Source organism: Ciona robusta, chromosome 2 (assembly GCF_009617815.1).
Source record: "Ciona robusta chromosome 2, ASM961781v2".
In the NCBI taxonomy this organism is placed as follows: Eukaryota; Metazoa; Chordata; class Ascidiacea; order Phlebobranchia; family Cionidae; genus Ciona; species Ciona robusta.
Window position 1 is genome coordinate 8,580,576 of NC_143236.1, and position 22,258 is coordinate 8,602,833.

General features: G+C 36.9%; 4 protein-coding genes across 4 annotated transcripts in view; 2 read left to right on the plus strand and 2 right to left on the minus strand.

Annotated features, from left to right (window-relative positions):
• LOC149740911 (periodic tryptophan protein 1 homolog) lies at window positions 1–15,642 on the plus strand. Its single transcript, XM_089873470.1, has 13 exons — window positions 1–245; window positions 727–944; window positions 1,169–1,257; window positions 1,604–1,709; window positions 1,905–2,030; window positions 2,786–2,886; window positions 3,594–3,682; window positions 4,315–4,411; window positions 9,543–9,604; window positions 10,164–10,269; window positions 12,045–12,263; window positions 12,616–12,721; window positions 13,210–15,642. Exons 1-13 carry the CDS (start codon window positions 109–111, stop codon window positions 13,713–13,715), a joined length of 1,962 nt encoding a protein of 653 aa, XP_089729596.1. The 5' UTR covers window positions 1–108; the 3' UTR covers window positions 13,716–15,642.
• Window positions 4,646–8,834, minus strand: LOC149740912 (complement C1q tumor necrosis factor-related protein 4-like). Its single transcript, XM_089873484.1, has 4 exons — window positions 7,790–8,834; window positions 6,367–6,467; window positions 5,911–6,269; window positions 4,646–5,622 (listed from the first exon to the last, which is right to left on the minus strand). The coding sequence occupies exons 1-4, from the start codon at window positions 8,221–8,223 to the stop codon at window positions 5,443–5,445; spliced, it is 1,074 nt and encodes a 357-aa protein (XP_089729610.1). The 5' UTR covers window positions 8,224–8,834; the 3' UTR covers window positions 4,646–5,442.
• Window positions 15,058–22,258, minus strand: part of LOC149740913 (protein DD3-3-like) — an 8,663-nt gene continuing 1,462 nt past the window's right edge. The window contains exons 4-13 of the mRNA XM_089873462.1: window positions 21,839–22,027; window positions 20,785–20,974; window positions 20,155–20,341; window positions 19,728–19,868; window positions 18,981–19,165; window positions 18,545–18,705; window positions 17,957–18,133; window positions 17,034–17,168; window positions 16,512–16,611; window positions 15,058–16,024 (exon numbers count right to left, since the gene is read on the minus strand). Coding sequence (XP_089729588.1) covers window positions 15,820–16,024; window positions 16,512–16,611; window positions 17,034–17,168; window positions 17,957–18,133; window positions 18,545–18,705; window positions 18,981–19,165; window positions 19,728–19,868; window positions 20,155–20,341; window positions 20,785–20,974; window positions 21,839–22,027 — 1,670 coding nt within the window. The 3' untranslated portion in view covers window positions 15,058–15,819. The remainder of the gene's footprint in view (window positions 16,025–16,511; window positions 16,612–17,033; window positions 17,169–17,956; window positions 18,134–18,544; window positions 18,706–18,980; window positions 19,166–19,727; window positions 19,869–20,154; window positions 20,342–20,784; window positions 20,975–21,838; window positions 22,028–22,258) is intronic.
• LOC149740914 (protein DD3-3-like) overlaps window positions 17,030–22,258 on the plus strand; it is a 21,770-nt gene continuing 16,541 nt past the window's right edge. Inside the window, exon 1 of the mRNA XM_089873459.1 lies at window positions 17,030–17,170. The gene's annotated coding sequence lies outside the window, so the exon portion shown is untranslated. The remainder of the gene's footprint in view (window positions 17,171–22,258) is intronic.

Below are 22,258 nucleotides of genomic sequence, written 5' to 3' on the forward strand. Positions count from 1 at the left end.
TTATTTCCAAATTTTTGCACACGTGTGTTTTGTTTTTTTAAATTATGTTTAACTTGCCATCACAGATACCATAGTCAGCAATTGTTCATCTCATATTATTACGTCACAATGGATATTGATGATGATGAAATAAAAGGCAGCAGCCAAATATTCTGCATGACATGGGTCCCAAAAAAAGCCGCCAAGAAAGTTCCAGACAGAATCCTTTTATCGACTGATGAATTAAAAAGCGTGTTGAATGTCAAGTAAGTTTGTGTATTCAGTCAGCAGGGTATGGCATGTACATTGCAACTTTGTTTACAAACTTTTGGTTATGTACGCCATCATTTTTCCCACGCACGCCAATTAATTAAACACTGAAACAAAACTGTATCAAATTAAGTAAGATTTCCTATTGTGACTCGGAAATGTTTGTGCCTTGTATGCCGATTTTGTAACATTCTTCTACGTCTGTATAAACTGGGGGTTGTAAGTTCAAATAAAAAAGAAATTATAGCAAGTCTGTCGTATCCAGCTCCGTGGAAAAGTGGTTCCTCTACCCAAGAAGTTCCAGGTTATCGGCTTAACACCGATACTATCGTCATTAGACTCATTACTATAATATGCAAGAAGATAAATAATACACATTCAGTTATTCATACTGTGCATTAGTAACATGGTTTTACACCTCATGCCCAAGTTTGTATATTTTTTCCTAATATGTCCGACAAATCTTTTTGTTTCCAGGAACCAAAATGAAGAAGATTCTGAATCCAGTGATGATGAAGATGTCATAGATGATGATGTCACAGATGATGTCACAGATGATGATGTCACAAATGATGATGTTACAAATGATGATGTTACAAATGATGATGTCACAAATGATGATGTCACAAATAATGATATCACGGATGATGATGATTTGAAAGAGTTCGACATGGATAATTATGATGATGAAAACGGTAAACTTGTGGTCAATATTGTTCCTATATGTTGTATCGGTTTACTTCAACGTGGGTTATCAATTATCACCTGTTTAAGCCTTACAGCAAACTTTTTCCTGTAGATCTGTTTGCACCAAATCAATTTTTCCAATACCTAAATTTTACAATTTATATGCAAGCTAAAAAAGTACAGATAACAGGCAACATAATTATACTGTAACAAATTTATCGTTGCTTTACAGACACTTTACAAGACGGTGGAATTTCTTCATTAGTCGTCTTCCCCACCAACGAGGACGATCCTTATATTACAAAGAACCTTAACGAAGATGTGAGTTGTATTTTTATTACTGTTTTATAAATATGAACAAAAACAAAGTTTTTAATTTTGGATGAGCTTAGACTAAATGTAAATAATTTTTAATCATTAATTTTAAGCCTGCATTTCGAAACCTCTAATTCCTGTAACTTAGATAACTAATTGGCTGAGAATTAAAGCAATTTCGACGTCTTTTATGCTTTTCAACTGAAAATAATAACTTGATTTTATTAAATTTTGTTACAAATATTACTCAAAGTTATTCTCGCTAAATTATAATATGACTCCGCATTATTTTTGCTAAATTTGAATATGAATCATTTTTTCCGCTTAGTCAGAAATCATTTTTTCCGCTTAGTCAGAAGATGAGAAAGAAGAAATGGAGGCATTAAATATTTGTGACGACGACAACTTACTCATCAATGCTCGTTGCGAAGCCGATTATAACTCTCTGGAGATTCATGGTGAGTTTAAACAATATTTGGAACTTAAATTTATTAAAAAAAGTTAATTTCGTCTCAACGGTCACAATACCTAAAACCGAAAATTTAAAAACGGCAAAAGACGGGTAGTAACGGCAAAACAACATTATTTTAAACAGCCTAAAACAGGAAAAGAAATTAATTTAACTTCCCCCCTCCAACTTTTTTGTCTTCTAGTTTACAACAAGAAAACACAAGATTTCTATGTCCGCCACGACGTCCCACTCTCTGGTGCTCCCTTGTGCATGGAATGGTTGGATTTTGATCCCGGAAATTTGGAAGACGAGAAAACAAACGATAAAGGTGTGTTAGCATTGAGACAAGTGACAGTTTTCATTTTCCTTTATGTTACCATTGTATGTGTCCTTGGGCAAGACACTTACCCAGTGGTTACATATAAGTTGTCTGAATTGCAAGCCATAACAATCACCCACAAAGTTCATATGTGGTAACTCGCAAGCGAGCATGAGGTGTATGAAACAGAACACCTGACCGTGTTATAACAACTGTCGTTTCCCCGCCATGCAAGGAAAAACAAATTAAATACGTGGTAACTCATAAGCGGGCATGAGGTGTATGAAACAGAACACCTATGTTTTAACGACTGTCGCTGCCCCGTCACGAGAGGATAAATAAGTTACATACATGGTAACTTGTAAGCTGGCTTGAGGTGTACAAAACAGAACACCTGTGTTATAACAACTGTCGTTTCCATAAACATAAACTACATGAAATAATATGCAAACAGTATTAAGATTACTATAACATTATTACGAACTCAGGTAACTTTTTTCCTATTCTATATGGGTAAGGTCGCAGAGCAAGGCATGCTATAATATCTGAGACTTAGGCTAAAATTGGCTCATTACTCTAACACACCACAATCCATTAGTGAAAAATCTCTGTTTACCAAAAGTTTAAAAATTGAGGGGCAAATAATAAGTACCTATACTAAAAGCATTATTACTAATAGGTGACTTTCATTTATTTAGCCGTAGGTTAAATGCCTGAAATAATGCGAATGTCGTTATAATGGCTAAAACATTATGACTAAACAGGTAACTTTGTTGCTGTTGGAAACATCAACTCCCTTATTGAGGTTTGGGACTTAGATGTTTTAAATACACTGGAACCTGCGTTTGTACTTGGTGTGCCGCAGGTGAGTATGTTTATTAGTCATGTTATGTTTTATGCTACCATATGTTTAGTGCTGGTGTTCTGTTTTTATCAATATTGAAAAAATAATGTTTTTGCCCAAATCATCATATGGTAGCATATTTACTGTTAATTAAATTTTGTTTTTTAAACAATTTTAGTTGTGTTATTGGGATGTGAAAGCTCTTAACTCAAATTGATTGATATAGTTTTATAAGGTACTGTTTTCTAACTGTTCATTTATTGCTCTTCTGTGAACATGTATTTTAAGTAGTAATGTTATGTATATTTTTATTGAATAAAAATGGCATGCGAATTCTTTTTTTTGGTCTGATTTTATTTATTTTTGATCTGCGCTTTATGAAGAACTGAGTTGTACGTGTCCACTTATACTAAAGTACGTGCCCATCCATTACAGTTCACTAACATACGTGCCCAAAAAAGCTTTACTAGTGTACGTGTCCTTTCAATATTTCATTACTAAAATCAACACTTCTGCTGACAAACGTGGCCATTTAAGGCATTTATTACTGACACCAACGTACGTGCTCAATAATTCTATACTAATATTTGTGCCCTTTCATTACTGTCCACTAAAACACATGCTTACTGGGGTAAAATACGTTCCCAATAATACTCTACTAGTGTACGTGCTCATCATTACCGTCCACTAACACACGAGCTCAATAAAGCCAACTCTTGTTTCAACAGGAACATCACAGAAAGTTGCTTCGTTCGGGTGAGAGTAACTTCGGGCACACCGATGCTGTTCTGGACATTTCATGGAACTCTAAATCAAGGTTTGTATTTTTTGGGAATAGGCCTGTTGTTTTTTTATTTTTGTCTTAATATGACCATTGCTCCACTTATGTTTTTAGAACATTTTACCCTTACATTAAAAAGAAATTTCATTACATGCATTTATATATTTATATTGGTAACCAGTGGCGCGGCCAGAAAAAAAACAAGGGGGGGGGTTTAATCAAAAAAAATTAAAGTTTTTTTTTATTTGTTTTTTTTTAATTACTATTATTTTTTTAATGGTTTAAAAGGGGGGGGGGGTCGCGACCCCCTAAACCCCCCTGGCTGCGCCACTGTTGGTAACTGAAGAATACCCGGTTCAATGGTTGTCACTGGTGGGCATATACATGTATTCATGTCCTTGGGCAGGACTGGGTGTCAGCCTAAGTCGGTGTAATGGTCCAACTCTGGCTTAATTCTTAGGTTCAATGGTGTGCTTTGCTGTAGAACCACAGGCACATAGATAGAAATAATTTTTACGTGTTTTAACAAAAACCTATTTTAGTTTAGCTGTTGTTTTGGTGCTAATTTCTTTCTTGTTATTGTTTTCATTACTCTTTGTTACTTTGTTCAAAAAGATAAGTAAACTTAAAATTAACTTAAAATTAACAAACAATCAAATTATTTTTAGAAACAAATTGTTATCTGCGTCCGCTGACCACATGGTGGCACTATGGAACCTCGAAGTTGGGAAAGTGGAAAAGTTTTTCATGAGTCATAAAGAAAAGGTAATGAGTCATTTTCTTTATTGGCTTTTTACATTGTTTTAAATTAGGTACAATGTTGTTGTTTTTTTGTTTTTTTTTCCTATTTTAGTCAGGAGCTTGACAGGGGAGGAATTTTCTATTATTTTTTCTCATTTTCAGGTTTAGTGTAATATTCCTTTTGTGTGATAGCCAACTGCTAGTGTATTATTCGGAGATAAATAGATTTAAAAATAAATTAATTCTTTCTACCATAAATTTACTACAAGCCATTTTTTTTATTATTTATATTTAGAAAACTGTATACACAAATTGTACGAACACCTAATATTGCAACAAAAGTTGGGAAACATAATATGTATATATAGTTAGTGATATATCTTGTAATCATGCTTGGCTGGTAGTTTGGTGGTAAATGACCATATTTCTTAGTTCAATGGCTTTAATAGTTGGTTATTCTTTTTGTAAGTGTCATTACTACAAATACAAATGGGGTATTACTATTTACTATTTAATCAAAACTTTCGGTTTATCGACTGTTTATTGTCAGGATTTCATTCTATGCTGTATTTGTATTCGAAACTTAAAATTTAAAATATTTAAAAGGTTGTAGTTTTGCCAAGAAAGTGGCTCGCAGGGTAAAAAGGGGTAAAAAGAAAGCTTTTAAATTTGTTGACTTGTAGGTGGTTTACAGTATAACAGCATTTAAAGATGACAATGTAAGTCTCTAGGTCATTTTAAACCGTCTACTTTGACTTTAGTTCATGTCTTTGAGTTGTCGTTCGTGGATTATCAAATAACATAACAGTAAATCAAAACTTTCGGTTTATCGACTTTAGATATATTGTCATTAATACATCAGCTCATTACTTGTGTACTGTATTTAGACCATCATTGTCGCTTTTAAAACACAGGGGAAGCAGGGATAGTTAGACACGCATTCCTTTGAGATAAATTTGGTTCCAATGTTTTCTGTTCAATACAGTGCAAAAATTCTAGGGTTTTTCAGCCTACCCTGCCACCCCAGGTACGGCGCCCTACACCATGTGTGGTGGTCAAACTTTGGCGATTATATATCCAGAAAAAGTGATATAGCTTCCGAGATTGCTGTAAACTGCGTATTCTTTCGAGTTGTAAGTCTTCAGCCACACGGTGTCGCCACGTACCAGTTGTAGAATGACACTCTGACTTTGCATCTCACGGTAACGAGACTTGCTTTCATTGTATACCATCACCTGGGGAGGGGGGAGATTAAGTTTAATTATCCGTCCTATGGGGTGGCAATTAATTATGGATTTCTTGTTTTTAGCACACAATGGGCATGAGGTCACATACAAAATGTGGTAGCTCGTAAGCAGGAACGAGGTGTATAAAACAGAACACGCGTGTTATGGCGACTGTTGCAAGGATAAATGAGTTACATTCATTCATTTACAAAGTAAAAGATTAAATTCATATTTATGTTAGGAAAATAACCTGGATTGTGACTAAACAATTGTATTATGGCATCATAAGTTGCTTACTTGAAATAAATTGTCATTCTTCATGAGTGAGACAGAGAGTTTCTTCTTGGGGAATTTCCCGACAGTGAAACTGAAGTAATACACGCCGCTTGTCGGCGCTGTAAAGACGCCAGTTTCCCAATTAAGTGAATTCCCCACGTTTACAAATATTTTGTCGTAAGTGATCGTGACGTCATGAGAGGGATCTTTCCCCGTGACGTCACCGCCAAACACGCTTCTTCGACAAGCCGCGGAGAAAGCGATCGCTGTTTGAGAATTACCTACTGTGACGTCATCAACTTCCCTCGTAACGGTTGCTCGTTTTTTCTTGTCTGTTCCTCGTTTGTGACGTTTGTATCTTTTCGTGACGTCATTGAGCTCTAAAAATATTATTTTGAATAAACTGAATCGGTAACGTCACATTCACGATTAGGATCACGAATTAATGACATCATAAATCAATGACGTCAGACTCACCCGTGTTTTGCAACAAATGACCAGAGAAGGTTGTGACGTAAGAATGGGATCGTTGTCCGCTCACCCCGTATTGTTGACCGTCAGCCAACTTTAACCAAATCCTTGATTAAATATTTAATTAAGTCGTTGATTAAGTAAAATCAATATGTCTTTCGTTAGTTACAGTACTGCGGGGTAAGATGGTACACCTTTAGCCCATAATACTCAAATATCCTGATCGTATTTTTAAAATTAACAACGGTCCATGGGAGTCGTGGCGATACGGTTTTATAATTCTTTGGATGCTCTTTGTTTACTACCAAATGGGACGAGAAAACAGATTAAAAAGGTGTCCCATCTTCCGCCACCCTACTGTATATTCGGTTATATTCTTAGTGGGTGAGGTCATTGTCAAGCACCTGGGATTTGGGCGGAATTTGGCCCATTCGACCCACGATGTAGTGTTAACGCCGCTTAAAAGAACAAACAAAGAAATGTCTACTGTGAGCTGCGCTAAACAACGCTTGGTGTAGATATTTCTTTGTTTAATTTTCTCATAAGAAAAACCGCAGTTCTATTTTAAATACGAATTTATCAACGAGAGTTCAACGGTATCGTAGATTTGTATTTGGTCAGCTGTAATTAGGGTTCAAAGTCTGGCTTGAGTGTTTGTTGTGTAAGTGTGTAAGGTGTGTGTCTTTTCAAATATAACTTAACTTATATGAACACCTGTGAAAATGGGGGCAACCAATTCAAGGTTATTGTTTTGTTAATTAATACTTTGTTAAACTATTATGCTTTGCTTAATATTATTAATAACTTAATAAGTATCGGCAAAAATTAAATATTATGAAAGTGTCGGAAAAAGCCATTGTAGCTCGTTTATATAAAAACGCACACGATTATAACGCTAAAGGTGGCTGCACACAGTATCCGGCATGCGAATTCGCTTGCGAAGTCGTATATGCAAACCCATTACCGAGTTCCGCATGCGGCAGCGAAATCCGGACAAAACGGACGAATTCCGGATACTGTGTACAGCCACCTTTACGCTGTTGGTTTGTAAAATATACGGCCAGAAAAGACCCTACCACTAAAAAGCTTTACTTTGTCGCCAAAACCGAAATAAAACAACAAAATTTAGGTCGGAGTCGAATTACAACGTAATTTAATCTTTAGTGCGGTTTAAACAGCCCACAACTTCCCAAAGTATTTCTTTGCTGAGTTGTGAAACCAAATACAATTTACCTCGTTTTAATCAAAGTACTTAACCGACGAGTACTTTGGAAAATAAATAAATGACAGTAATGGGTAGTTAGGGCTGAAGAAATTACCATTAAGTGTCCAATGCGGTGGTATTATTGTACGTATAGCAGGGTGGGGGTGGACACCTTTAGCACATAATATCAAAATATCGTGATCGTGTTTTAAACAAATAACTTGCCTGTCGTCTTGCTCAAGTTCAAGGATTAGATTTTGGTGTTGCACCCGGGGTTTTCCCCTCGTATGCCCGTCATACGCGAGCGCCTGAACTTCGAAATTATTTTTCATGAGCAGCAGCGACATCTTGCGGTGAGGTAATCCGCCCCCGCTGAACGTAATTTCATATGAACCGAAAACTGGGGCGATAAATGTTCCTTGTTTTAAGTTGAAATGACCGCCAGTGTTCACGAACTCGTGGTCGAATGAAACTGCGGAATGTGTTTGCTTATGTCCTTTCAAATCTTGAGACCTTGCTACTGAAAACGCCACCAATCCGACTTCGGGATTTATCTCGGCTCGTCTGCGGGAAATGTCACGTCCGTTGACCGCAGACGCGTGGATAAGTTCCCGGGCAAAAACCAGGCACACTGCAAATATTGCGTAAGGTCGTCTCATTGTAATGAAATACCTACACGTACACCATACTACCTATACACACAAAAACACAAAGGCATTTGAAAACCGCACAAACTCATAAAAGGTCGTCGTACTTTATAGATTCTTAAAACTGTCGCTCATACACAATACACAAGTCCGCGGCAACTCGTCAGTGCCTATAAGTGCCAAGCTTACGCCTTTGTAAATACGCTTTCTCTAAAACACAAGTCTCATACCTACAACTACATCTTAAAACGCCAACTATATTCAATAATATAACCTTGTACTTCGGTATGTACACTTCATGAACAAATAAAAGATACAACGTCACATACCTGTACTGTTACGTCACAGTCGTAATGACCTGACTTATAAATTCGCATAAAACACGATCGTATAAATGTGGGGCCGCTAGTTTGAAATACGACTGCCACTCAGTTCAGTGAATAAATATAAATGACTCGTTGTTTGTCTGCTAGGTGTAGCGACCACACTTCTGTTGACCAATTAAATGTATAGTAGAGTGGGGAAAGATGGGACACTTTTTTATTCTATTTTCTTGTTCCATTTAGTCGCAAACAAAATACATTTAAAGAATTATAAAACCGTATTCTCACGACTCCCATAGACCTTTGTTATTTGTTTAAAACATGATCAGGATATTTGGATAATATGTGCTAATGGTGTCCCATCTTCCCCTACTCTAAATATGTTTATATACCCATAGGTGATTTAGTGACGTTTTTTTTTTGTTCTTTTTCCTAATTTTCTGCTACCGTAATCGAAGAGACAAATAAAAGTTATTAATATTATTATTATACTTCTGCGGTAATTCGATTTGAAATAGTTTAAAATCAGCGTAAACCTAACTTTGGCACTTTGCAATTATATTGTAGTTAAACAAATTGACATCGTGATTTTACTTTGTTCTTCTCACCTATTCAACTACTATAGTAACTTGAGTGAAGCCCGCCACCTTAGCATATACATTTAGTGTAGTACACAATAACCTAAAGTCATTTAAAAATTCGATTTTACACCTTATTGTAACCTATTTATATTCTTACTTTCTAAATTTTATAAAACCAAATTAATATTTTACCTAAACTGCAAAATATGATCTTAAAATATACAGTAGTGAGTACTACTGCTTTTCTAATATTAACTGCGTGCCGTAACTTAGGTAAAGTTATAGCTACCCCAATGCACTCTCGTATAACACACGCCCACGTCGTATTATTCCAATATGGCTTTTCTGCGGTTGGCACTTTTGTGGACTCAGATAGTGACAAGGGGCCCTTTGTACGTAATGTTACGACTTCTCTTTTTCCACACAGGTGCAGTGTTTGAGTTGGAAGCCTGACTCGACGAATTACCTCGTATCCGGCGCATTTGATGGGTGGGTGGCTTATGATTGTAGGGTTTTGGTGATTTAAGTATAGTGGGGTTAGATTGTATCCTTTGAGCGCGTGACTTGGGGTAAAACGGTCTATTGTGTTTTGGGATTTAATTTCATTACCCTTGACAAATTGTTTGGCAGCGAGCATGAGGTGTATGGCTACACCATATGTGTCTGGTGTATAGGAAGATACCCATGTTGTAACTCGACAGTGAGCATGAGGTGTATGAATACACCATATGTGTCTGGTGTATAGGAAGATACCCATGTTGTAACTCGACAGTGAGCATGAGGTGTATGAATACATCATGTGTGTCTGGTGTATAAGAAGATACCCATGTTATAACTCCAAAGTGAGCATGAGGTGTATGAATACATCATGTGTGTCTGGTGTATAGGAATAGACCCATGTTATAACTCCAAAGTGAGCATGAGGTGTATGAATACACCATGTGTGTCTGGTGTATAGAAATAGACCCATGTTATAACTTGACAGTGAGCATGAGGCGTATGAACACCGTATCTATAGTGTTTTAAAAAAACAACTTAAATTTTACAGGCGTGTCGTAATCAATGACGTCAGAGGTCAAGGGTCATCCAAGTGGAAGTTCAAAGGTGAAATTGAACGAGTGGTTTGGAACGTCACCGATCCTTCATATTTTGCGGTTTGTATGTTGAAATATAAACTAAACAATATACATGCGTTTATGTCACATTTTTATGTATGGCGTATATGAAGTTATGACTATTGTGTTACTTCAGCTACCAGGCACAACGTAATACTGTGTACCCTTTTCTGGTTAAAGGTTGCTGTACACAATATCCGGAATTCGTCCGTTTTGTCCGGATTTCGCTGCCGCATGCGTAATTCAAAAATGGGGTTGCATACGACTTCGCATGCCGGATACTGTGTACAGCCACATTTAGACGGTAAAATAACGTTACTTTTAAACCAAATTTTCCGCTTCGGCTGCAACTCGGCAATACTTCACCAGGGTTGGACGCAACGACGCTAAGTATAGGTTAACATTGGACATAGTTAACGCTATTATACTAGGAGATATAATGCTATTATACTAGAAGAGCCAAGAAATCTGTATTACGGTTATGTTATGCGTTAAAGCAGAAAGTTAACTAATTAATTACTTATTGTTGTATCCGCAAAAAAAATAATTCAAGGTTAAACGTTACGAAAATAAAAACCAAACCACTTCACACGATACCGCGTATGAATATAATAGCAGTACCAACGCGTAGCGTAGTTTAGCGTCGCTATTTCTTTGCATTGTGACGTACATACGCGATAGTAACTGGAAAATAATTGATGTTTTAAATTGAAAAAGTTTTAAGTTGCCGACGAACAAATATTGATCGAATTATTATAAGTTAAATAAAGATTCGGCGTTTTTTTATCTATTATAAAACTTTTTTTTAATTAGAACTAGCCAAAGTTGGTCCATTACCCCGACACAGCTGCAAAAAATTGAACAATTTTTCACCGTTTTTTTTCGAGTAGACTAACATCTAACTTTCTTGACATTATTTTTTCTGCAACGGTTTATCGCGAACAGTTTCATCTAACTCTCCTCTAAAGAAAAATACTGAATTTCTAATAAATGCCGCCTTTGACGTTTCTTATCAACTTGCTTAAATCAAAAATTAAAAAAAAATTAAAAATTAAAAATTAATTGTCCTCTTAAAATGTAAAACTCTTCGAGACTCGACGCTAACCTTATTGTTTCATGACTTTTATCTCTTTCTCTTTGTTACGTCACAAACAATATCCGAAACATCGCTGACCGCTGTAAAGACTATCAACAATCAAACAACCCCGGAAGCTACACTTCACCTCAATGGCATTCTAGTATTTTATTATGACGTCATGCATGCTAGTGCCGACTATGACGTCATATAGTACCGTGGGGTTAGATGATACCGTTAGCACATAATATCTCATATAGGCTACGGTTATATAATTCTGTAAATATTCATTGTTTACTACCAAGTGGGACGATAAAAGAGAATAACAACACGAACCATCTTACCCCAATCTAGTGTACATACATGTGACGACTATGACGTCAATATACGCAGGAACAAACACGGTTTTCGAACACAAGCGCTAAAACCATCGATTTTCAATTTAACCTACTGACCTCAATTATGATTTCGCTTGCACGATTGTGACGTAACACTGATTAGTTCCGAGCATAGTGACGTAACAAGCATGCTTTCCTGAGCGAACATCTAGGTCACTTATATGTTGGATTATAATTAATATTTCTGTCTTTTTACTATTACACCAGACATCTTACCACAGTACTATATATATTTATTATCTGTTCGGATGTGATAGCGAAAATGGGACGAAACACATGAACCGTCTTGCCCCACTAGCACTGTACGCCAAATAAATAATCATCGCATTATTACGTCACAGGCAAGCACTGATTCCGGAATGGTATACTATTGTGACGTCAGAGTACCGAAGTCTTTGTTTCACTGGCGAGCTCACGAGAAAGCGATCCCCTCCATGCTCATGACATCATCAGCGCTGACGTCATCACTCCTTTATACAGCGTCGAGTGATGGAAGATTGAAAATGTGGGATTTAAAAGGAAATATACCGAAGTTGGTATATGAAAGGAATATGAAAATGGTGAATTAAATTAAAATGAACGGATGGTCGAATGATTGAGTAGATCTAACTTAAACTATCCTCGCATAGCTGGGAAAACGACAGTCGTTATAACACTGGTGTTCTGTTTCATACACCTCATGCTTGCTTACAAGTTATCACGTATGTAACTTATTTATACTTGGCGGGGAAAACGACAGTCGTTATAACACGGGTGCGGGCACAAGGTATACGAAACAGAAGACCCGTGTTGTAACGACTGCCATTGCCCCACCATGCGAGGTTAAAGCAGTTACATTCAATATTTGAACTGCAGAAAAAATGACACAGTTAAACACATTTAAGCGATATATTGACTTGATTTTTCTCCCAGGGTATGGTCCATTGTATGGAGAGAAACCCTGATGTTCTAACTACATTTGGACTTGGTGGGGAAAAAGGAGGGATACGATTATGGAGTCCTATCAGTGTGTTTGAATGTCAGTTTGTATATTTGCTTAGTTTGAAATACATGAACTAACGATCCTGAATAAAACGTCATCGTTATAACACGGATGTTCTGTTTCACACGCCTTTAAGACTCATCATCTAACTTCAATTGCTCCAACCCAATGGCCACCAGTTGGTTGACTAAACTGTCGGCCATATAGAAAAAACAACTATCCACAAGTTACATACGTGGTTACTCGTAAGCAGGCACGAGGTGTATGAAACAGATCACCCGTGTTATAACGACTGTCATTACCCCGCCATGCGAGGATAAATAAGTTATATTTATATACATTTAACACTTCGTTGTCTTTGAATGGCGTAGCAACCACAGTCGTTACCTCGTGCCCGCTTACGAGTTACCAACTATGTAACTTTGCGGGTGTATGAAACAGAACAGCTGTGTTATAACGACTCGTTGTCCCGCCACACTAGGGTAAAACCACATTCCTTCATTTATTTATTTATACTCCAACAGTAAGCGAGCACTTCCCAAACGCTGAGAATGTTGTTGCAAAATCCGATGCTCCGATGGCAGAAGATGATCTTGTGATGTTGAACTCTGCTCCTGATGTCCTGGATGTTGCTGGGATCGGGAAGAGCACGGAAGTGGATGTTAGGGTCACAAGGATGCCAAGATTAAAGAAGAAGATTTCATCAGAATCGAATTTAAACGGAAATCAAAAACTGAAAATCAAAAAATCTTTAAAAAATCTTTCAATTTCTGGGGAAAATTTAATGGAATCGGACAATACGGGTGTTGTGGGTTCTGAATGCGCAAATAAGAAGCAAAGAATGGTCGAAAACTGTTCCCAGATTATATCACAAACTGTAGATACGAATGAAACTGCTGACCCTACGGTTGTGAATGATAGTTCTAACGTTAAAGACGCTGAAACTAAAAGAGTTAAATCCGGTAGTGCGAAAAGACGGCAGCGGCGAAAGAAAACGCATACACGTAAAACGGCATTAAGTGGAAATTAATAAATTTTATCCTATTGAAAAATGTGAAGTGGTTTATACGATTAGTATTGTCTGCTTATCCACAAACTGCAATAGCTTCAGGAACTCGACTGTGAGCATGGGAGTGGTAACCGTAGATAAGTCACTCAAGTTCCCACCCACGAGGATATAAATTACCAAACCAACCAAAGTCATGTCTGCTTATTCACACACTGCAATAGCTTCAGCAACTCGACTGTGGGCATGGGAGTGGCAACCATAGATCAGTCACTTAAGTTCCCACCCACGAGAATATAAATGACCAAACCAACCAAAAGTCATGTCTGCTTATCCACACACTGCAATAGCTTCAGGAACTCGACTGTGAGCATGGGAGTGGCATCCATAGATAAGTCACTCAAGTTTCCACCCACGAGAATAAAAATGACAAAACCAACCAATAGTCATGTCTGCTTATCCACACACTGCAATAGCTTCAGCAACTCGACTGTGAGCATGGGAGTGGCATCCATAGATAAGTCACTTAAGTTCCCACCCACGAGAATATAAATGACCAAGCCAACCAAAAGTCATGTCTGCTTGCACACACTGCAATAGCTTCAGGAACTCGACTGTGAGCATGGGAGTGGCATCCATAGATAAGTCACTTAAGTTTCCACCCACGAGAATATAAATGACCAAACCAACCAAAAGTCATGTCTGCTTATCCACACACTGTAATAGCTTCAGTAACTCGACTGTGGGCATGGGAGTGGCAACCATTGATAAGTCACTTAAGTTCCCACTCACGAAGATATAAATGACCAAACAAAGAAAAATTCGTTTGTTTTATTTATTTTGCATATTTTAGACGCAGGGGATTAAATACTTAAATATTGGAAACAATCTTTAGACATCTATAGTTTAGTTTCCCGCCATAGGGTATTTAAATTGCAAATCAACCAATCAGAAATAAGCGTATTTGCGCAATTGTTTGGTGCTGGTTTTCGCTTCCGCCCTATACGTTATCTCCTTACTACCAACCTCCTAACGCTTTCCATCAGCCTAATCTGTAACTTTCCGAGAATTCTTAACTAGTGCCCTTTAGTTTTTCCTTTTGGTGCTAGTGAAGAATCCCTCCCCCACCTTATTTGCTAACCACTAATCCCTAGGTTAGGGGGTTAGTGGTTATTATAGGGGTTAGTAGTTAGTTGTTATAGGGGTTGGTGGTTAGCAAATAAGGTGGGGAGGGATTCTTCACTAGCACCTACCCTTTTATTGACTGTAATCTGTAACTTATTTATCTTCACATGGCACCGAAATAAATTTCTCTGGCTTGGTTGTTCAGGAAATACAATAACTTTAAGGTTTGGCCCTTACCAAATAAAATGCAACTACATAGTTTATTGAAGAATAAAAATAACGGACAGTCTTTCATTGTAACAATCGCAAATTTATAGGCCTAATCAGCATTTCTTTGAGAAAATAAAGACGGTGTTTATCCTTGGAAAATACAGCAAGAATTAGTGTATACCATAAACAATATATGAGTAGGATATGTTTTGTATCTAAATATAACAACAATTTCATTTTCTTGTAAAGGCAGATATATCATATGTGTTAATTACATTAAGGCAACAAATTTGCTTGAACGTTTAGTAAGTGCATTTGGTAAATATGGGATTACAAAACGGAACAACAAGTTTACAAAAATATTGCAATTGGAATATACAGAAACTGTTGTGGGTGCTGGTAAAGAATCCACCCACTGCGTTAGCGTTAAATACTAACTCTTAACATCTAGCCTTTTTGTGCTATTGCTTTTTCATATGATGTCATGGGAAGATTCTTTACTAGTACCCTGATGTGTAATAATACTAAAAAAGAGTTAGTATAACTATAGCCATGGCCAAAGTCAGTAAACTTTTTATAAGGCGGGGATATTTAGATGCGCGTTTTTTAAAACAAATTTTGTGCCAGTCTTTACAGATTGAAGCAGTGTGAAAAGTTTCTGAGTAGCCCCACCACCCAAGTCTGATGCCCATGACCGTGGCTGTTATTTTTTGTGGATTTTATGTGCTGTGTCCTACAGATGATAAATACTGTGGTAATGTGCTCAAAGTATTTGGAGTACCGAGTAGAGCTTCTACTTATTTCTTGCGGTGACAATTATATGTCCTTTCTGGCTTCTGTTGGTAAAGTTGTTGTTTCTTGTGCACATGTAATGATAGTTTCCTTTCCTCAGTTTAAACACCATACCAGCAAATGAAGCATGTGCATTGTTGAGTTGGACCTGCAGAGTTGCTTTGCTGGCAACAGATTGACCTTGGCAGTCTGAACTCTTCTCACACCTGCAAGATTATTAGGTAAGTAAAAAGGATTGCTCCGTTGTTTTTTATTTTACTGTGGTGCGAATATTTTATTTTTTTGAAGAATGTATGCCTTTACTTTAACTTTTAAGAATACTTTTGTTGGGGGAAGTTCTTTGGTACAAAATCCTTTATCACTTTAGCAGTCAGTCATAAAAAAGGTTTATGTTTTGTCTTTGCCAAAATAAAGTAGAGCACTTCCTAAGAGCAGCTTTATTTTTAAAAGCACCAGACTTATGTAACAGTTTGGACTTTAGCGAAATTTATAACATCTTGCTAGAATATTCCATTAAAATCGTGTGTAACAAAACTGCAGAAATAAATGATGTTTAAGTAAATACCTACAGCTAAATTTGTTGCGAAACTTATAGAATATAACTGGAATATGTATATATTCCATTAAAATTGTGTGTAACAAAACTGTAAGCATAAATAACAACAGCTAGATCAGATACAAAATAATACTTACGAATAATAACCCCCACTAGCCAGTTGAATCGCATTATTTCTACGAATCTCTTCAGGAGTTGAACCATGAATACCAAGGCTACTCCATACCACTTCCATGTCTATAGAATATATTAATAAATATTAATTGAATAATGAATAACTATGTATTGTTATGTTGAGTTTTCTTTAGCTTTCCTTTCTCATTTATTTGAAATTAATATGATTTTTATACATTATAAACAAAAACAACCACTTAAGAATTATGATGGTTTTTGTACATAAAAAACAAACACACCACTTATAAAATAGAGTACTGAGTTTAAACAATTAAAAATATTATAAGTTACACTCATTCATTATAAAGTATTGACTCTTTTTTGTATCCTTAAAATGTGCGCTATGTAAAACTACATTTAAAATAACACCTTTGTGTAGGCTTATATTTTATATATAAACTATATAGGCCTGTATAGCATTGTGAATTCATTAATTTTTATTGTTTAAACTTCTGTAATAACAATCCCATATAAACCCAGCATACTTTGATGAATGGTAGAGTTCTCATAAGTGCATGGAAAGTTTTCCGATGGATCTTGAATCTCAACAAAGTTATGACGATCAGTGCCTCCCGTTCCCTCCCCTGCATCGCCTGTGTCTCCGTCACCACCAGGGGCGCCTGTGAGTGGGTTATGTTATTTCTATGGTGACATAGTAAATTTAAAAAAAAGTGTTTTTTTCTCTAACAAATCTAAATTTAGGTAAATAAAATATATATGTCTTTGGTTATCGACTAGTTAAGGACTCTGTAAGTTTGTTATGCTGTTTTTATGGTAACATTTTGGTCAGTTAATTCACTAGGGTAAATTACTAAATTCTACCTTTGTTTTATTGGTAAGCAAGTTTTTTAGTAAAATTCAAAATTGGAAAATCTAAAAACCAAAATCTGTAGTACAACATATGCCAAGTAGGTAAAAGTAGCCTCACCAAAACATGTTAAGTGGTTTAATGTTTTTTATATTGAAAGATTGTGGATTAGTTGTTGTCTTGTAAGCATTGCCATTGGTATAGTGACAGACATGTTTTGCACACATGGACAACATAGTTAGTTGGTTATAATTGTACAGGTAATTAACCTAAGAAATTCAGTGTCAATTTTGACAAATAGGAAGTTACTCATATTTTTGTCTGTTTGTGCATAACTTATCTATCTGGCTATTGCCAATATATGTCTGGCATGTCAGTCTGTCTGTGGATTGTAGCATGTTTATCTTTTATTTGTCAGTTTGGCTGTGGTACCTGGCGCGTCAATCTGTCTGAAACAATTTAGCAATCTCTTGGTAGTTAGCCTTAAACTTTTGTCAAGTTTATGAGTCTTCTGTGTTTTATTCTCGGTTCCTGTATCTGTTTTACTGATCAAAGCGCAACTTTAAAAATAGTGTTTTAAGCTTTTCACAACAAACTTACGATTATTATGAGAATTTGATCCCGTCCATTGAATGTGTATCAGTTCATCTTCCTTTACTACAAGTCTCTTTGGTATAAAGTCATACTCAACAGCTGGGAATGTTTGGACAATGTTTCCCCGTTTACCTCGAACATTAAGGTTGCGAATGGTTGCTGTTGGGCTAACTGCTGTGATGGCTGGGAGAGTAATATAAAACATATCAAACACTTTATTGTAGAACAAAATAAACCATATTCACACTGTTTTCAAGAATAGGATTAAATGGCATTTGGTATTTCGTGCTTCATAACTTTGTGCTACAGTTTGTGGTAGGATCATATAAATACATGTAAGTATTATATCTATGTTATATGAGCATATCATTAGCTTTTGCACATGCAATATTTTTAGGACACGAGTATTATTATTAATTCATGAGATATGTCTTGCATTGGAAAAAGATCAAATATCACTTGAAGTCTAACTTTTTGCTGCAGCTTATGATGAATCAAAACAGTGTTTAACACTGCTGCTGCTGCATATAAGAAATATATTTTTTACGAATAGGCGCATGGGGTTAGGCGAGATTTGTCTGTAATAAAACGTACCTGCTGGCCTTTGTTCAAGGAAGAAAGCATGGCTACGGTCCTGGAAGGTACGTCCTGTTTGTTCCGTGTTAAGAGCCAGTTGTAGTGGTTGTCCGTCTGCCCCGATATCAACTAATGGGTTCTTTTGGATTACAGATGGTTTGATTATCACGTTGTTTTCTCTGTGGAAAAATAGTTTAAATTTTAGTAGACTTGTAGATGTAGTTTAGTTATACATGTCATGTTCACTGTCGATTAGAGTATGGTATGGGTGTCTTCTTATACACCATACACACATTTTATACATGGGTGTCTCTTTAATACTTCATGCTTGTTTGCGCTCTAACTTTCGACTCTACACCAGAGAGGCAGAGACTAAAACAAGCTTAACATATGAAATTCTAAAGACTTAAATTATAAAACAAAACATTAAAAAGTAAAGAATAGACTTTGTTACTTCTGCTGGTTGTGATCGGATGTTGTACCAAAAGGATCGTAATCATCAGTTGAAATATTGTAACGGATTCTGAAGACGCATCTTTTCTTGTTTCCGCTTGGAAAGTGGGGGATTTTCCATGTGTAGTTGAGGGGAACCCCGTCTAAACTATTCCCGAGGTGGTTCACCCTTGACCATCCTGCTGGCTGTGATAGATGGGAGTTATGATGAATGGTGTAACTTGGCAATATTTCTGTGGGCCGACGGCTGAGTAACCACACTGTTGTTGCGACAGACGTTATAACACGGGTGTTCTGTTTCATACACCTCGTGCCTGCTTACAAGTTACAACGTATGTAACTTATTTATCCTCGCATGGCGGGGCACCGACAGTGGTTATGACAAGGGTGTTCTGTTTCATACACCCAATGCCCGCTTACAAGTTACCATGTATCAAGGAGTAGTCTTGTAGTCATAAATAATTAAAATTGATCAGAATGTGGGACACTATTCATTATTTTCTATTCAATATGGATAAGATATTACAGTGAGGCACACCAAGGGACTTGGATTTTGGCTTCCTATTCTATATGAGTGAGGTTGTACAGTAAGGAACTCCAGGGATATGACTGCCTTTGCCCATCACATTACATTACTCTTTATTGTTTCAAATACCAATGAAAATAAATCACCTGCCCTTAGCAGACTGTAATTACATTATTACTAGTATAGTAGTCTTACAAATAGTCAAATACTAAAGCCATTCACCTTACAGTCCAGTACAGGTGGCTTTACAAAACAAGCATCATTAATAGTTTCATGGTCAACTATCTTCTTTTGGTTGTATGGTTTCCCCCACGCGTAAACTATTCCAGCGCTTGTTTTTTCAGCCGTGTTTTGTGCAAGACACTGAAAGTATCTATGTTACTTACTTTGTTATTCTAATTTTGTACAAAATTGTAACTTTTGATGTAAATAATTGTAACTTTTGGCCTCTATATTATAATATATATAAATGTACTTTATTATACTTTGTTATAACTTCTAATCATTTTTTTTTTAAATTACCAAACAAAATTTTACCAGATATTAAAAAAAAATATGTATATATATAAATATGCATATAATAAAAAAACAGACCTTAATTAAATTTATTATTAATTCTATATTTTACGACTCATGAACCAAATTTTACCGTTGCTTCTGTTGTGTACGTGGGTGCCAATTCTAGATAATTATGATAATCCACCCATTGTCCTCCTTTGTCCGTGCATTGTGATGCGTTATTGACGGTCGACCAGTGCTTTCTACCTCCCCCAGTGGCAAAAGTTTCAACGCATTCACCGTATGTTCGTTTGTTAAAACTGTTGTCTTGGTAATACCTAGGTAGGTTGGTTAAGATTGTTATTTTATTTGGTGTTAAAGGATAATGTTTTATAACTGGCACTCTTTCGCACACTTTTTAACTGTAGCGTGTTTTAACAACTGTGTTCTGTTTCATACACCTCGTACCCACTTACAAGTTACCACGTATGTAACTTATTCAACCTCGCATGGCGGACAACAACAGTCGTTATAACACAAGTGTTCATACACCTCGTACCCACTTACAAGTTACCACGCATGTAACTTTGTGGGTGAATATTCTGTATGACCAACAATCCGTTACCAGCCAGCTTACAAACATTGCTAAATTGCTATACACTCTGTTTCATACACCTCGTACCCACTTACAAGTTACCACGTATGTAACTTTGTGGGTGAATATTCTGTATGACCAACAATCCATTACCAGCCAGCTTACAAACATTGCCACAATACTTACTTGCACATTGTTGCATTATGAGCCAGCACAGCAATATCGGTCCACGGTGTTGGGTGCCAGTATGGATAGTAATCTCTCTCCTCGGGACATTCGTAACCGCGCCTGTTTTCGTTCGGGTTTTGTCGAGTGAAAATGGCGGACGATGTTCCTGCTTGGTTGTTCTTCAGTTGCTGGTCAGCAGTGAATAGCCCTGTGTGGTGTAATTGTTCCGTAATCTTATGCTCACTGTCGAGTTATAACATGGGTGTCTTCTTATACACCAGACCAGACACACATGATGTATTCAGACACCTCATGCTCACTGTCGAGTTATAACATGGGTGTCTACGTGTCTTCTTATACACCAGACACACATGGTGTATTCATACACCTCATGCTCACTGTCGAGTTATAACATGGGTGTCTTCTTATACACCAGACACACATGGTGTATTCATACACCTCATGCTTAGTGTCGAGTTATAACATGGGTGTCTTCTTATACACCAGACACACGGTGTATTCAGACACCTTATGCTCCTTGTCGAGTTATAACATGGATGTCTTCTCATACACCAGACACACATGATGTATTCATACACCTCATGCTCACTGTTAAGTTATAACATGAGTGTCTTCTTATACACCAGACACATGGTGTATTCATACACCTCATGCTCACTGTCGAGCTATAACATGGGTGTCTTCTTATACACCAGACACACATGGTGTATTCATACACAGATACACCTCATGCTCACTGTTAAGTTATAGCATGGCCAATAGGTGTGCCATATACTGGCACAGAGTACAGTAGTTAGCCTCTAACCTAGGGGTTATGGGTTCAAAGATCGTCACTGCTACCATTCTGGGCATATGTGTCTTTGGGCAAGACCCTTAACGGCAATTGCTTCCTCCAGTTTTGGGTAATGGGCCAAATCCGGCCTAAATCGTAGGACCTTAACAAGAACCTCACCCATATAGAAAAATGGGTGTCTTCTTATACACCAGACACACATAACATATCATACACCTCACTCCTTTATAAGAACACCCCATTACTATCAGTCATTACCTTTATTGCGTTCCCTCCTGTAACAACTGTCGTACCACTCCCATGATTCATGAAGACCGCGATCAGATCTTGTGGTTCTTCTCGTTCTAACGTTAGTTAGTGTTTCTGATTCTGGGTCACGCCTTGGCGGCTTAGTGTAAGGCTGGGTACCAGTGGATTGGCCGTTTCTTATAGTGATGCTGTCACTTGCTGTAAGAGGTTGTAGTGATTTAATGGCACAGAAATATTATGAAACTAGGTGCTGTTGTTTTAAATTAGAAGTAAATCTTGAGTGACATTGTTACAATGCAGTTACACTCGACAGTCGTTATAACATGGATGTTCCATACACTTCATGCCCGCTTTCGAGTTAGGAGTTACCAGGCACATAACTTAGTAAGTTAGTTTTGGGGGGGGGGAGATTTTTTATGCAAGTAAAAG